Source organism: Muscardinus avellanarius, assembly GCF_963383645.1.
Source record: "Muscardinus avellanarius genome assembly, chromosome: 12".
Lineage (NCBI taxonomy): Eukaryota > Metazoa > Chordata > Mammalia > Rodentia > Gliridae > Muscardinus > Muscardinus avellanarius.
Window position 1 is genome coordinate 99621053 of NC_137798.1, and position 16419 is coordinate 99637471.

Consider the following 16419-nt stretch of genomic DNA (forward strand, 5'->3'; position numbering starts at 1 on the left):
CAGGGTAAGTACAGTGCATTAAGATATGTTGAGAGAGAAATCGTGTTCACATAACTATTACAGTATGTTGCTACAATTGCTTTTCTATTATTGGTTTTTGTTAATCTCTTACTGTGCCTAATTTATAAATTAAAATTTACCACAGGTATGTATGTATAGAGAAAACAGTATTATTTGTGGTTTTGGGCATCCATTGGGAGTTTTGAAATATCTCAACTGCAGACAAGTTGACTAGTGTGTACCTTTGGTGATGTAAATGTTCAGATACAGTGACACTAGAGGACATAGTTAAGTCAAGTGATTGTGCCTTGAAGTAGAACCACGATCTGTGCTCTGTCTGATTTCTGACCTGGAAAGGTAGAGTGATTCTACCATCAGCGGTATTGACATGGGTAACTCGAGAAGAGTAAAAGGTGCAAGGCATAAAAGCCATGTGTCTGTTTCTTGGTGCTGGGGTGTTGATTGAGCCCAGGCTCGTGAACATACTAGCCGTGCATTCTGCCACTGAGCCACACCCCTAACCCAGAGATCTAACGTTGATATTCTTGGTAGTTGTGCTCTTGGCAACCTCATATTAAAATACTTGGTTTTTGTGTAAAATTGAATTCTTTGTTTAAATAATTGCTAAGTAGATTTTCATCTTTAGGAATGCAGATAAGATAGTACATTCATCTGGGTTCACCTGTACATTTGCTACATAACAATCATTTTGACAGTGAAAACATTCCTAGAGAGTTTCAGGGTGTCACTTTAATTTAGAGTAATACTGCTTCTTCTGCCACAGATACGGTTTGTTCTGAAGTAAAAAATAATACCTTAATCTTTATGAACAAACACGTTTTATTTCATAAATTTCTAACAAGATACTTGTGTTAGAAAATTAGTTCTGTACAGTGCATCCAAGTTGAGCGGCTTAAAGATTTTTGAGATCAAGATTTTCAAAGATCTTTATGTATTTTGGGAAGGGATTACTTAGTTTTTATTTATTTATTTTTTTTTATTTTTTTTATTTTTATTTTTTGGTGGTACTGGGGTTCCTGGAAGCCCTTCTACCTCCGGGCTACACTCCCAGACCTATTTTTGCATTTTTATTTGGAAACAGGGTCTCCTAAGCCAGCGCGCGGGGCTAGCTTCGAACCTGCGCGATCCTCCTGTCTCTGCCTCCCAAGCGCGGGGATTACAAGCGTGCGCCACCACGCCCGGCCTTTACTTAGTTTTTATTTTGAAAGCTCTTAATAAAATTTACTTAGAATTTTAATAAAAACAAAAGTTTAAATATGTGTTTAACATTGATAACAAACTTTTATCCCACTTCCTTCCAACTGCTTTTCAAGTTGATTAAAATTTTGATTTAGAAATCTTGGCTGGGTGTGATGTATGCTTATAATCCTAGTACATAGGAGGCTGAGACAGTAGGATCACAGGTTTGAGATCAGCCTCAGCAGCTTAGGCCCTCCATAACTCTGAGACCCTGTTTTCAAATTAAAAATAAAATAGGTCTGGGGTTGTAGCTCAGAGGTAGAATGTCCCTGGGCTTCATTCCTAGTACTACCCCCCAAAAAAAGGAAGAAAGAAAGAAATCTTAGAGTCACCTGGCTCCTATTTTTTTTCTACTTAGTTTTAATTTATTACAGAATCTTGGCCTTTTTAAGAATATATTGATGATCCTGTTGCTTAGTGCTTTTTTCTACTGACAGTTTCAAGACACCGCTCTTGCCCTATTGGATCCCAGCCCTTGCCCTCCTAATTCTCATCTGGCATTCAGATGGTGTTTGTAAGTCAAATCGTGTCTTGCCTGTTCATTAACCTACGGTGGCTTGCCTTGTCACTCAGAACAAGTCTTCGTTTTAATCTGTGATTTGCAAGTCTCATACTTGGCTTGACTTTCTCATTCTTATCTTTTCTGACCTCATCTCCTCTTGTGAGTTCACATTCCTTTGTCTCTAGGTCCGGAGCCAAGAAGTGAGTTAAAAAAAAAAAAAAAAAAACCCAGCAGGTTGGTGAGCAGCATTTGGCAATCACAAATAACGATTTTCAAAGAACCATTGATATTCCCAGTAGCAAAAAGTAAAGGCCAAGTAGCCACACATAGTTAAGATGGGGATTGTTGCCAGATGAATTTGAATACCAATCCTAGAACACTTTTTATGTTGGGAGTTTTGCGGCTTTTCTAGTTGCAAATGAGGAATTAGAGGTTTCTGACTTGCTTCTTCCCCTTCAACCATTTTTGTTGTTTCTCATACATTCCAGGCATGTTCTCCTCAGGGCATCTGGTTCTTGATGTTTGCCTGTGGTGCACATCTATAATCCAAATGCTTGGGATGCTGGGACAGAATTGAATGTTTGAGGCCAGTCTTGGCAACTTAATTTAGCAAGACCCCTTCTCAAAGTAAAAAGTAAAAAAATAAAAAGAGCTTGGATGTAGCTCCGTGGTGTTGTGCCCCTGGGTTCAATCCCCTGTACTGCCCCCACCTCCCAATTTTTCTTTCAGGTCAAATGTTAACTCAATTTCTAGTCTGTGCTTAGTATCCTGCTTCCCCTTTAGTTTTTCTTCATAGAACTTAATCTCTCTGACACAGAATTGCTTTATAAAGTATTTCTCTTTATTCTCCAGTAGAGAAGGTTTCCAGTGCCTACAACATTGTAAATGCAGTCTGTCCCAGTATAGGTGCTCACTCAGTATTTGTTTTATGGCTGACTAAATTTTCCTGTTTTGTAGCCCTGATAGCTAAATAACTTGAATTTGCTTCTTTATATCACTTTCTTTTTGTACCTGTAATCTGTTATTTTCAGTTGTCTTTGTAATAGGAAAGATGACATCCTAAAATTTTATCTTGAAGATTCTTGTCAAGGTATTTTAGGTATAATTTCAGTAAGCTTGACTTTTTATTTTGTTGCATGTGTTGCATACTGAGGGGTAAAACTTTATACAGGTAGCATAAAAAGATGTGGGTTTCAGAAACCCTTTTACAGTTCTGGCATTTCCCAAAGAGTTACTTTCTAAGGTTACTACATTAAGAGCTACTTAAAGAGTTACTACACTAGAAGATTTAATATACTTTGTGATCTTATTATGTGTACCTTGGAGTAAAAAGAAGTTTTTTTTGCCCAGGGAATGAACTTTTATCAGATTAGGAACATGTTGATCTAATAATTGTATAGATTCATAGTATTGATGGGAAAAAGGTACCTACTTAGAATACTTCCTGAGTGAGTTTAAACCTGACTTTTTTTTTATAATGTTTCTATTTCTTATAACAATTTCTAATTGTATAGTTTATAGGCAAGCAATAAACAGCAAGATGTTTGAGGTGGATATGAAAATTGCTGCAATGCATGTAAAAAGAAAGCAACTCCATCAACTACTACCTAATCATGTGCTTCAGAAAAAGAAAAAGGTAAATTTAGAAAGTACTTACAACAGCATTACTAACATAATGTTTCGTGCATCTAGCCTGTCAGTATTTCTGAACTTAGGTTTAGGTAATCGATCATACTGGAATACATGATAGCATTTTAGAAGGCTGTTATGTGGAGCAGTTCCGTATGTGCAGCCTTGCTCTATTGAGTGTTCTTGGGTGTGCTTCTCTCAGTCTTTAGAAAGGTTGGTGCTGATGCTTCTTAGTCTTATTTGTAATACCCAGATTTGCTTCTCATACTTGACTGTCTAAATTTCTTATAAAAACAAAGGCATATTAGCCAGATGCATGCCTTTAATCTCAGTACTGAGGGAGTCTAAGACAAGAGAATCGCAAGGTTTGGAGGCCAAGAAGAACAAAAAAAAGTATTAACTAGCCAGGTCATGTGGAAAAAGTAATTTTATTTTATCGGAGTTACTGGGGAATGAACCCCAGGGGCATTCTACCTCTGAGCTATACCCCTAGACCTTTTAATTTCTTTGTTTGAAATAAGATCTCACTAAGTTCCAGAAGCTGACCTTGAACCTATAATCCTCTTGCCAGCCTCTACCGGGATTATAGGTATGCATCACCACACTTGCCTAGGTGATTGAATTCTAAAAACTGAAAATAGCTTTTATTTTGGTGAATGAGTACACTGTTCTGGAGGAGTTAGCACTTCCTTTTGAATGTCTTGTAGCCATTTTTTATTTATTTTTACTTAGAGAAGGTAAGTATTTTGTAACTTTTGCCCAGAGATAAGTTTTTTTTTGGTGGTGCTCAGGGTGGAACCCAGGGGCTTCTACCTCCGGGCTATACTCCCAGACCTATTTTATATTTTATTTGGAAACAGGGTCTCACTGAGTTGCTGAGAGCCTCACTAAGTAGCTGAGGGTGACTTCGGACCTGTGCGATCCTCCTTTCTCAGCCTCCCAAGCGCGGGGGATTACAAGTGTGCAGCACCACACCAGGTTTAACTTTTCATTTTTTAAGTGATTTAAAAAATAGAGGGGTTGTTCTATAGTGGAATCTAATATAATATTTAGCAGTAAAAATGAATGTTAGTGTTTCGTCTATTAAGAAAAAAAGATGCAGAGCCAGGCTTGGTGGTGCACACTTGCAATTCCAGGATTTGGTAGGCTACGATAGGCGGATCGCAGTTCTCAGCCAGCCTTGGTTACTTAGTGAGGCCCTTTGCAACTCGGTGAGACCCTGTTTCAAAATAAAGAATTAAAAAATTGGGCTGGGGTATAGGTTGGAGGTAGAATTCCCCTGGATTCCATCCTCTCCCCCCCAAAATAGAAAAAAGATTCAGATTAATATGTGCTGCTTAATGCTTTTATATAGTTTACAAGTTCAAGATTTGTGACCAGGCTTGTGAATACACTGGCAATCCCAGTACTTGGTATGCTGAGACAGGAGGATCGCAGGCTCATAGCCAGCCTGAGCTGCTTAAGTTCTCTGCAACTCACTGACACCCTGCTTTAAAAATAATAAATAAAGTAGGGCTGGGCTGTAGCTTAGAGTTAGAATTCCCAGAGTTCAATCCCCAGTATCATACACAAGACAATCCTGTAACCATATATTTAGGAGATAATATGAAATAAAAGTATATATTAGAGAATGATGATAACCTTATTCAGTATAAGGTATCTGAGTGTAGGTTTAGTAGGAGAGCAATACCCCTAGCGCTTTTTTTTATTCTTTATTTTGAAATGGTGTCTCACTAAGTTGTGGAGGGCCTCACAGGTTGTTGAGGCTGGCCAGGAACCTGTGATTCTTCTGTGTTAGCTTCCCAAGTACTGGGATTAACAAATGTGCGCCACCACACGCGGCTGTGGTTTTTTTTTTTTTGGGGGGGGGCTCTGGGGATGGAATTCAGGGGATTTTGACCTCCAAGCTACATCGTTGGCACTATTTTTTATTTTTTAATTTTTAAACAGGGTCTCACTAAGTTGCAGAAGGCCTCACTAAGTAGCTGAGGCTTGCCACGAACCTGCGATCCTCCTGTCTCAGCCTCTCAAGTACTGGGATTAAAAGCTGCACCCTCACGCCTGGCTAGGATCCAGCATTATAATATTTTGCTTCTCAAACAAAAGATACTCCTGTACAAAAGCACTCTTAAGCACAAGTACTGAGAAGTAGAGTGCCTGATTTAAGTCCAGGCTCTGGTGCTTTCTGCTTGTGACATTTGAGTGAGTTATTTAACAAACATCTGTTTGTGATTTTTCTCCTTGCTAAAATCAGAGTATCTCCACCTATCTCATTAGGTAACTCACTAGGGTTAAATGAGTCTGCACACATGAAGAGTGGTATAGAGCAGTAACTGATATAAATAAATCCTCATATTTGCTTCTCTTATCACTGTCATTTATGGTCTAGAGGTAGAGCCATAGATTTTTGGGGAAAGATTGAAAATGAATTTTTTTTTTCCTCTGTTGCTGGGGATTAAATCTGGGGCATTCTACCCCTGAGCCCCAACCCCGGCCTTATTTTTTTATTCTCTATTTTTAAATAGGTCTCACAGGTTGCTAAGAGCCTCACTAAGTAGCTGAGGCTGGCTACAAACCTGCAATCCTCCTGTTTTATCCTCCAGAGTACTGGGATTTCAAGTGTGTGCCACCCTGCCCAGTTTAAGATGAAATTCTTACTGCTAAATTTTTTTTCCCTTTCTATTTTTTTTCCTTTTGGTTTTGCTTTTGGGAGTGTTGAGGATTGAACCCAAATTGCTTGTGCATACTAAGCAAGCATTCTACTGCTCACCTATACCACCAGTCTGTGATGTTACTTTCCAAAATAGTTTATCTCTCCTAGCACTGCAAAAAATAAAGTTCTTAACATAATTATACCATGCTTAACTAATCTAGAAAGCAACAAAAATGTACAATTCTTTTCACAAGATATATGTATGTTTGTACATATATACACATACATACATGTTTCTTAAAATACATATATTTATTTATTGCTTAAAATGATTTTGTAATGCCGGGGAGCTAACCCAAGGCCTCATGCATGCATTCTTCCACCCAGCTACACCTCAGCTCTGGTGTAAATATTGTTCATGGATTACAGCATTTGTACTAGCTGGGCCTGGTGGCGCACTCTTGTAATCCCAGCATTCGGGAGGCTGAGACCAGAGAATGGCAGTTCTCAGACAGCCTCAGCTACTTAGTCAGGCCCTCCGCTACTTAGTGAGACCCTGGTTCAAAATAAAGAATTAAAAATAGGGCAGGGGGTGTGGCTCAGAGGGTCAATGCCCCTGGGTTCCATCCCCAGACCTGCAAAAAAATTTTTAAAAATAAAGAAATAAAAGCATTTGTACTTAAGTTTTTTTTTTTTTTTGTTTGTTTGTTTGTTTTTTTGCTACTGAGAATTGAACCCAGGGGCATTCTGCCTTTTAGCTACATCCTCAGCTCTGTTTATATTTTGAAGGTCTCAACAAGTTGCTGAGGCTGACCAGGAACCTGCTATCCTTGATACTCGTGTCCCAGCCTCCTGTAAGGATTAGGATTTTAGGTGTGTACTACCACACCCCGCTGTAAATTTACTATGTATAGAAATATGTAAAGATTTTGTGTTTCCAGAAGTGAATATAAGTAGCCTAGCTATTTGTTTCATTAACACAATTATTTACAACAGAGGTGACTAGTTTTTTAGAATTCTAGTTTCATATTACCTGTGTGTGTGTGTGTGTGTGTTACTGAGGATGGAACCCAGGGGCATTCTACCTCCAAGCTACACCCCCAGCCCTCTTTTTTATTCTTTATTTTGCAACAGGGTCTCACTGAGTTGCAAAGGGCCTCACTAAGTAGCTGAGGCTGTCTGTGAACCTGGATCCTTCTGTCTCAGCCTCCCAAATGCTGGGATTACAAGAGTGCGCCACCACGCCTGTTCATATTACCTTTTAGAGTCTTAGTTTTAAATGACAGTGTAGATATTTGGAAGAACTAGTATATAAGTGAATTTTAATGTTTTATTGTGTTAAGGTATATTTCTTTAGATTCAACCAATCATCTTTCACAAAAAGAAAATGATTAGTGGTCATAAATTTACTGTTTAGTTCAAAAACTTTATGTACCAAATGAAGTAAACTATAATCTTTTAATACCTGCTCTTAATAGTTTAGCTTATTTTCTCACATACTATTCAGTGCACAGATTATCTTATGCTTTTCAAACATTTTAGATGAAACTTACTACTTTATGACCTGCCTTATTTTGTGCCTACTCTATTATAACCATTTATCCAAGTTTATGAATGCTTAGCACTTTTTGTATAGCTGGATTTTGATTACATTTATTCTGTGCTTGGAATCATTTCATCTAGTTTCCTTTATTAAAATAGCACTTTCTACTTGGGCGTCAGACAGGAGGATTGCAGATTTGAGGGCAGCCTCAGCAATAGTGAGTCTCAGCAACCTAGCAAGACCCTGCTTCGAGCCAGGGAGCGTGGTGCATGCCTGTAATCCTGGTACTTAGGGGGCTGAGGCAGGACGATTGCAGGTTCAAGACCACTTAGTAAGACCTTACCTCAGCAACTTAAGACTGTTTGAAAATAAAAAATAACTAGAGCCGAAGGTGTAACTTGTAGTTAGAATACTTTTAGATTTAACCCCTAGTACCACACCAAAAAAACACTTTTTCTTGTTTTTCTAAGTACCAAGTAACTAGGAATCTGAATCAATGAATGTTTGCATTGGATTGTTACTAATAGGTTTCTTTTACTAGCTTCTTGTTTGCAAAGCACTGTACCAGTCTTTATAGTTACTGTTCAATACCTATAGATATTATTTCATAATAGAAGAAAAAGAAACTTGCCCAGAGTCATATAGTATGAACTGTGAATTGAATCTAGTCCTGACTGAAAAGTATGTGTTTGTTTCTTTCTGTGAAAAGTTCTTTGTCTTACTTATCTTTTATTAGAAAATTTTGATAGTATATTTGATCATTTCATATTGATATCTCTTGCTGCCAAATTTCATATAGTTAGAGGCAAAAAAAAGTACCTGAATGCTCTTTTGCGTTTTGGCCAACAGTAAAATCTTGATTAACAGATTATCCCCGTAGTGGCCTTACTGTATCAAATAGATATGATTGATTTACATATTGAAAAAATCCTCTGTCTGAAGAGTAAGGTTGGAAGAATCTTTGAATAGGAAAGAAATTCATTAAGCATATTTATTACTTTTTATAACTTTTATACGCAAATGGCATTACCCTCTTCCTCTGCCTTCTACCAGATCTCGGCTTCCTCATTTGATCAATTTTGACTTAGATTTCTCTAGTGCTAAATGAAAGAATATCTTGCATTTAGGGAACTGGATGTCTATACCATATTGTGTACATGTTGGTACACCCTTACGTACACACATATATATTTGGAATGGGCCTTTGTCAACAATATAGATAATTTTCTTTAAAATGTTTCTGTTTGGGCTGGGTGGCAGCTCTGGTTGAGTGCTTGCCTTGTATATGTGAACGCCTGAGTTTGATCCCCAACACTGCCTCTCACTTCCCATTTTTCTGTAGTTAACTGAACAGGTGCTATGTGTATTCTGATTTAAGAAAAAGAGGCTAAATGAATCAATGTAATATAGTAGCACTTGATAGCAAAAATTAAAACTTCACTTTAGAAATCAACTTTAATTCCACAAAACTATTCAAATATAGTTTTATTTTTCTGCATCATCTGTTTGAAATAATTTTTAAGAAGCGGGATCAATATCAGGTTTTATATGTGGATATTAGATTTAGTTTTTAGAAAAGTATTGCTGCTTTTGTTAGACTACTGTTTCAAAATAAAATAGTCTGGGGGTATAGTTCAGAGGTAGAATACCCCTGGGTTTAATCCTCAGTATCAAAATAAATAATGTCAAAATTCAAGTTGCAATGAGAGCTTTACAAATATCCTGCTTTTGGAAGAAGTATATTTACAAACAATACCTTGCACAATAATGCATGCATTTAATCCCATCTACTCAGTGCGCTGAGGTAGAAGGATTGCTCGAGCCCAGGAGTCCAGGGTCAGCCTGGGCAACATAGGGAGTACTCTGTCTTCAAAAAATAAATTCAAGCCGGGCGTGGTGGCACACGCTTGTAATCCCCATGCTTGAGAGGCTGAGAAAGGAGGATCGCACGGGTTCGAAGCCAGCCTCAGCTACTTAGTGAGGCTCTCAGCAACTTAGTGAGACCCTGTTTCCAAATAAAATATAAAATAGGTCTGGGAGTATAGCTCAGAGGTAGAAAGCCTCTGGGTTCCACCCTCAGTACCACAAAATAAACAAACAAACAAATAAATAAATCCAGGCATGGTGCACACACCTGTAATTCCAGTACTTGGGAGACTGAGACAGAAGAATTGCAGGTTTGAGGACAGCCTCAGCAAATTTAGGGAGATCCAGTTTCAAAATGAAAAATAGGGCTGGGGATGTAGCTCTGAGATAAAACATCCTTAATACAATCCCCAGTTCCACCAAAAAAGAAAAAGGGTTGGTGGTGTTGATCAGGTAGAATGTCCCTGGGGTTCATTGCCCAGGTACTCCTCCCCAGTCTGTAAATACAAAAAGATTACAATTCTAAATGCTTGTGAGGCTGAGGAAGTACAGGAACTTCAAGGTCAGTCTGGGTAACTTAGCAACATCTATCAAGAAGCCCTAGGTTCCAGAAAGATTACTTATAATTCTACTAGCTAGGAATAGTTGTGGTTTGTGTTATATTTATTAAGGCGTTTTTTTCTCATATACATGTGTATGTATTTATAGTCCTCTGATTCATGTGTTTGATGATACAGTGGTTTTTAATTTGAATTGTGTCTTAACAGTGTATATGCTTAATTTATTATTCCTTTCTCCTTTTTTCCTCTCACATAAGAACTGTCCCTACATCAAAGATTACATAACTCACAGGTCTTTGCCTTTTACAATCAACATGGCACTTGGGATTTTCACAGAATTAGAGAAATGCCAGTTAAGAATTCTCATATGTCAGAGGTCAGAGTTACAAAGGTACAGTTAATTAAATATTTTGTTGATTGCAGCATTCAACAGAAGGAGTCAGATTAGCAGCCCTGAATGACAGCAGCCTCGACTTGTCTATGGACAGTGACAACAGCATGTCTGTGCCTTCACCTACTAGTGCTATGAAGACCAGTCCATTGAACAGTTCTGGCAGCTCTCAGGGGTAAGAAAAGGAAAGTCGAAGCAGAGGGGTTGTTTGCTGAGCACATTAAAATGTATTCTCTTCCTGCTATTAAAGTAATGTTAGTGTTGTTTTCGTTTCTTTAATTTTGGTTTTCTATAAATAGCATTTTAATGCCTAATTTTGGGGACAGTGATTTGTACATACTTGTATTTCATTTTGGGGCCTAATATTGCCTTGATTTATAAATAGGCATTAGCATCTTCGTGCCTACAGATGTATGTATTTATAGGTAGCTGCTATTACACAGTGAACGGTGGTGTGCCAAGGAGAATAGACAAAGGGATAGCACCACCTTTCTGCCCTAGAGTTGTGTAGACTCCCACAGGAGAGCACACTGGAACCATTGTGGGTCTTCTGAAGAAGCTAAAGTCTGGAGTGATCTAGTTAGAGAAACTAATAGTGAAATTATTGGGAAAGAAGTACATGTCTATGGCAGTAAGTCATATTTATATTGAACTTATGTACCTCTTTTAGTGCATCTGTCTAGAATTTTCTTTTATTTGTATTTTACCGTGCTACCATATTTTCAAAGAGCTCCTTTTACAGTTTTCTTCCAGGGTGATTGGTGGTATTTTCAATTTGTAGTAGTTATGTTGATCACTTCGTTAAATAAGTTGACACTTGAACTTGAGAACTTTTCTGTGTGTGCATGTGGTACTGGGGATTTAACCCAGGGCTGTTGTACCTTCAAACTTCACCCACCCCCTGGTCCCAGTCCTGTTTTATATTTTATTTTGAAACAGTTTCACTAATTTGCAAAGGCTGGCTTGAACCTTTGATCCTCCTGTCTCAGTCCTCTGTGTACTGGGATTACAAGTGTGTGCCACTACAGCCAGTTTGAGACCTTTTAAGAATATACATTTTAGAGCCAGGCGTGGTGGCGCATGCTTATAATCCCAGCAGTCTCAAGAGGCTGAGACTGGAGGATTGCAGTTCGTTTACAGCCTCAGCTACTTAGGCCCTCTGCAACTCAGTGGTACCCTGTTTCAAAATAAAGAATAAAAAAAAATTGGGCAGGGGGTGTAGCTCGGAGGCTGGGTTCTATCTCCAGACCCACCCACACACACACACACACACACAAAAAAAAAAAAAAAAAACGAAGAAGAAAGAAAAAAGAATATACATTTTAACTGGGCATGATTGTACATGCTTGTAATCCCCGTTCCTGGGGAGGCTGAGACAGGAGAATCCACTTCCGAGGACAGCTTCAGAAACTTCATCAGGCTCTCATTAATTTAAGAGACCTTGTTTCCAAATAAAAAATAAAAATAGGGCTGGGATTACAGCCCAGAGGTAGAAGGCTCCTCCTGGGTTCCACCTCTAGGAGTAAGTGCGTGGTTCCCTCCCCCCATTTCTCTCTATACGTACATATATACTGTGTATGTGTGTACATATATACATACATTCTAGACACATACTTTTTTTTTTTTTTTTGGTGGTACTGAGGTGGAACCCTTCTACCTCTGAGCTATACTCCCAGACGTATTTTATATTTGGAAACAGGGTCTCTTAAGCCAGCGCGGCTTCAAACCTGCGTGATCCTCCTGTCTCCGCCTCCCAAGTGTGGGGATTACAAGCGTGCGTCACCACGCCCTGCTACACACACACACTTTTTTTTTTTTTTTGGTGGTACTGGGGTTCCTGGAAGCCCGTCTACCTCCGGGCTACACTCCCAGACCTATTTTATAGGTTTATTTGGAAACAGGGTCTCTTAAGCCCACGTGGCTGGCTTCGAACCTGCACGATCCTCCTGTCTCCGCCTCCCAAGCACAGGGATTACAAGCGTGCGCAGTCACGCCTGGCTCTCACACACATTTTTAAAATCAGGTTTAAAAATTGGACTGTCAGTTAATGTATGACCAGTGGCAATGGTGCAGTTTGGTGAAGTTTCTTTGGAGTAGTGTGAAATCGAAAATATATAGGTGCAATGGATGAGCTCAGTGTTTTCTTCCTTTGGACATAGTGTATTGATGAGTTTTTAAGTTAATCTTACCTAGTCTGAATACTTCAGACCTGAGCATGTCCTGTAAGTCTTATAATTTTATAAGTTTCCCATTTACAGACCAGTAACTTCATGTTTTTATCTTTATGTGGATTTTTGTGGGAGGAAGGGGAGGGTGTAATCATTTAAACATTTAAAACAATATTGTGAGCTGGGTTTGAGGGTGCATACATGTAAAGACCAGTACTGGAGGATTGCAGGTCCCCATCTCAGCAGTTTAGCAAGGCCCTCTGCAATTTAATGAGACGCTTTTTCAAAATAAATAGGATGGGAGCATATCTTGGAGCTAGAACACCCCTGGTTTCAGTTCTCAGTACCATAGAAAAAAATAAAATTAAATGAAAAGCCAGCCCAGGCATGGTGTGGCGCACACTTGTCATCCCAGCACTCGGGAGGCTGAGACAGGAGGATCACGGTTCGCGGCCAGCCTTAGCTACTTAGTGAGGCCCTCTGCAACTCAGTGAGACCCAGTTTCAAAATAAAGAATAAGAAATTGGGCAGGGGGTGTAGTTTGGAGGTCAAATACCTCTGGGTTCCAGCCCCAGACCCGCCAAAAAAAAAAAAAAAAGCCAGGCACACGCTTGTAATCCCAGCATTTAGGAGGCTGCGACAAGAGGATACGGTTAACGGACAGCCTCAGCTACTACTTAGTGAGGCCCTTTGCAACTCAGTGAGACGCTGTTTCAAAATAAAGAATAAAAAACAGAGCTGAGGGTGTAACTTGGAGGTAGAATGCCCCTGGGCTCCATCCCCAGTACCGCCAAAAAAAAAAAAAAAAAAAAAAAAGAACATGGGAACTTCTAAAGCTTTTGTGTACCTTAAGGTGGGCTTGTGGTGTTGCCCCGTTTTGTTTGTATTGGTGATCCTGGGATGGAATCATAGGGCCTCCACCTGAACTGCATCTTCAGCCCTTCTTTTCCTTTGTTTTTAATTTCGAGACAGGGTCTTGGTGAGTGGCAGGGGTTGGCATCCAAACTTGATCTTTCTGCCTCAGGCTTTCTAGTTGTGAGCCTCTGCACCTTGCATTTTGTGTGCTTTGAGTTAGTGCAAAAGTATATAAATATGCATACTTAGTAGTTTCACAAATTTAGTCTTGTGGTTTAGTTTCTTGAAATAAGTGTACCTAGCTTCTGAGAGTGAAACTTTTTAGTCATTAAATATTTTGCCCTTCCTGCCTTCTTGTCCTGTCTTGTTATTGTCCCTTAGTGGTACCCGATTTTTCCATTGCTTGAATGTTAACTGCCCAGCAGGTGTGGGAGCTCATGCCTGTAATTCCAATTCTTGAGAGACTGAGATAAAATGATCATAGGTTCAAGACCAACCTTAGCAATTTACGGAGCCTCTTGGCAACTGTTTCAAAATTTAAAAAAAAATAAAAATAAAAATAAAAAAATAAATTGGTCTGGGCATGTAACTTGGGGATAGAATGCCTCTGGGTTCAATCCCCAGTACCACACACACAAAGTTGGTGGCTTCATATGAATGTCAGGCACCTGAATCAGGTTTTCGAGGTGCTGCTCACCTTTTCCTCATGGTGTCCTGTAGTAGTTAACTTCATGCCTCTAGACATCAGGTGATTGCAAAGACGTGCTCCAAGACTTCACTATGTCTCCACTGGCCAGCAATATGGGCGCTTGGTGATTCCCAATAAGGGCAAGGAATAGTGCCATTGTATGCATCCACATCAAGAGAATCATGGGATACAGGAAAATGGTGACATGAATTTTATAAACCGTGACAATATATCACTGTCTTTATTTTTATGAGCTATGTACTAACATTAAAAAAAAGAGTAAAAGTAGAGAAATAGAGTAAGTTAGCTAAGTCTCCTGAGATGAAAGGTGTCACTGCGGACAGAGAATAGGAGAAGGACCTGGGCCTTGAAATACTATGCAAAGACAATCTCATTGTATAGCATACAATCAGGCGTGTCTTTACACTTCAAATTTGGGGTAATATCTGGTTTGATGGTTTTGAAAACAATGAAATAAGATTATTTGCCAAGATTGACATGTGAAATTATAGGCAGAGAGAATTTTGATGGGGGTAAGGAGGGTTTAAATAACTTATTTCTAAATCAGAATATGAAAACATCCTCTTATCATATGACAGCCTTGTTTGACCACTAGACGAGCTCTTAAGGTTCCAATAACCTCTGATTTATATACAGAAATTTACTTCTTTTTCTCAGATCATTGTCTTGTTTATCAAATCAGTTAAGAACAGATCTCTTAGAGCCATTCTGTCCAGTGTTGATGGTTAATACCTTTTTGTGGTAATTGTAAATTTGGAATTTTTTAAGTAAAATTAAATACTCCATTTCTCATTAACCATATTTCAAGCACCGAATAGCCATGTCTTAGCCGGGTGTGGTGGCGCACGCTTGTAATCCCAGCATTTGGAGGCTGAGACTGGAGGATCTTGGTTCGCTGGCAGCTTCAGCTATTTAGTGAGGGCCTTTGCAACTCACTGAGACCATGTTTCAAAATAAAGGATAAAAAAGTAAGGGAGGAGGTGTAGCTTGGAGGTCGAATGCTCCTGGGTTCCATCCCCAGACCCAAAAAAGTAAAATTATCTTAAAAAAAAAAAAAAAAAAAAAGAATAGCCATGTCTTTTTGGTGACAGAAGTATAGGGAAGAAACATTTCTATTAATACGGAAATTTCTGTTGGTCAGTGCTGCTTTATAGAACCTGTTTTTTATTGCTACATTTTATCAATTAAAGTCAAGTTATTGAAGCATATATATGTATGGGATGTAAAACCAAAGGATCATTTATGTCTGTATATATAATTTTTTCTTCTTTTTTTCTTTTTCTTTTTTGGTGGTACTGGGGTTCCTGGAAGCCCTTCTATCTCCGGGCTACACTCCCAGACCTATTTTACATTTTTATTTGGAAACAGGGTCTCCTAAGCCAGCGCGCAGCTGGCTTCGAACCTGCGCGATCCTCCTGTCTCTGCCTCCCAAGCGCGGGGATTACAAGCGTGTGCCACCATGCCTGGCTATGTCTGTATATATTAAATAGTTACTGAATTTTATTTTGTACTTTTTGTTTTAAAATTTAATTCTTGTTTGGTTCTTTTAGCAGAAACAGTCCTGCTCCAGCTGTGACAGCAGCATCTGTGACCAACATACAGGCTACTGAAGTTTCTGTGCCACAAGTAAATTCCAGTGAAAGCTCAGGGGGTAAGCAGATTGGTGTAACAGTTTTGAGGATTTTTACATCATAATTGGTTTTAGCCTTTGTTTTATTAATTTTTCTGTTGTTGTGACCAAAATTCCTGATGAGCACAACTGAGAGGGCGAAAGGCTGATCGGCTCACAGCTGTAGTACACATTCAGTGCAAGGTCAGCGGGCTCCAAGGAAGAACCAGGCTGCAGAGCCCAAGCCCTCACACAAAAGCTGCTCTCCAACATGAGTTTCCAAGATCCCACCCCAGTGGCTCACTTTTTCCAGCCATGCACCAACTCTAAATCTTCTGCATTGGGACCGTGCTGCCAACACAGGAGCTCTGGGGGGATGTTCTGAACCCAAACCATAACAGCTTTCATCTTGAAAAATGGGTTTGTTGGTTTGTTTGATTTTGGTGTTACTGTGGATGGAACACTGGGGTTTTCTACTTCTGGGTTATACTCCCATCCCTATTTTATGTATTATTTGGAAACAGGGTCTCACTAAGTAACTGACGCTGGCTTCCAACCTGCACAATCCTGTCTCAGCCTCCCAAGTACTGGGATTACAAGTTTATGAAAGATTATGAAATGTTTGAATTGTTTTTATGGGTAAAGTTACTTAGGAAGTTAAATTTGGAGAAATA

At 39.1% G+C, this 16419-nt stretch overlaps 1 protein-coding gene across 1 annotated transcript in view; it reads left to right on the top strand.

The window, feature by feature from the left end:
- Positions 1-16419, top strand: part of PAPOLA (poly(A) polymerase alpha) — a gene marked incomplete at its 3' end in the record, with an annotated part of 73359 nt that overhangs the window by 45501 nt on the left and 11439 nt on the right. Inside the window, exons 16-18 of the mRNA XM_080707625.1 lie at positions 3277-3398; positions 10437-10579; positions 15687-15787. Of these exons, the coding sequence (XP_080563751.1) occupies positions 3277-3398; positions 10437-10579; positions 15687-15787 (366 nt within the window). The remainder of the gene's footprint in view (positions 1-3276; positions 3399-10436; positions 10580-15686; positions 15788-16419) is intronic.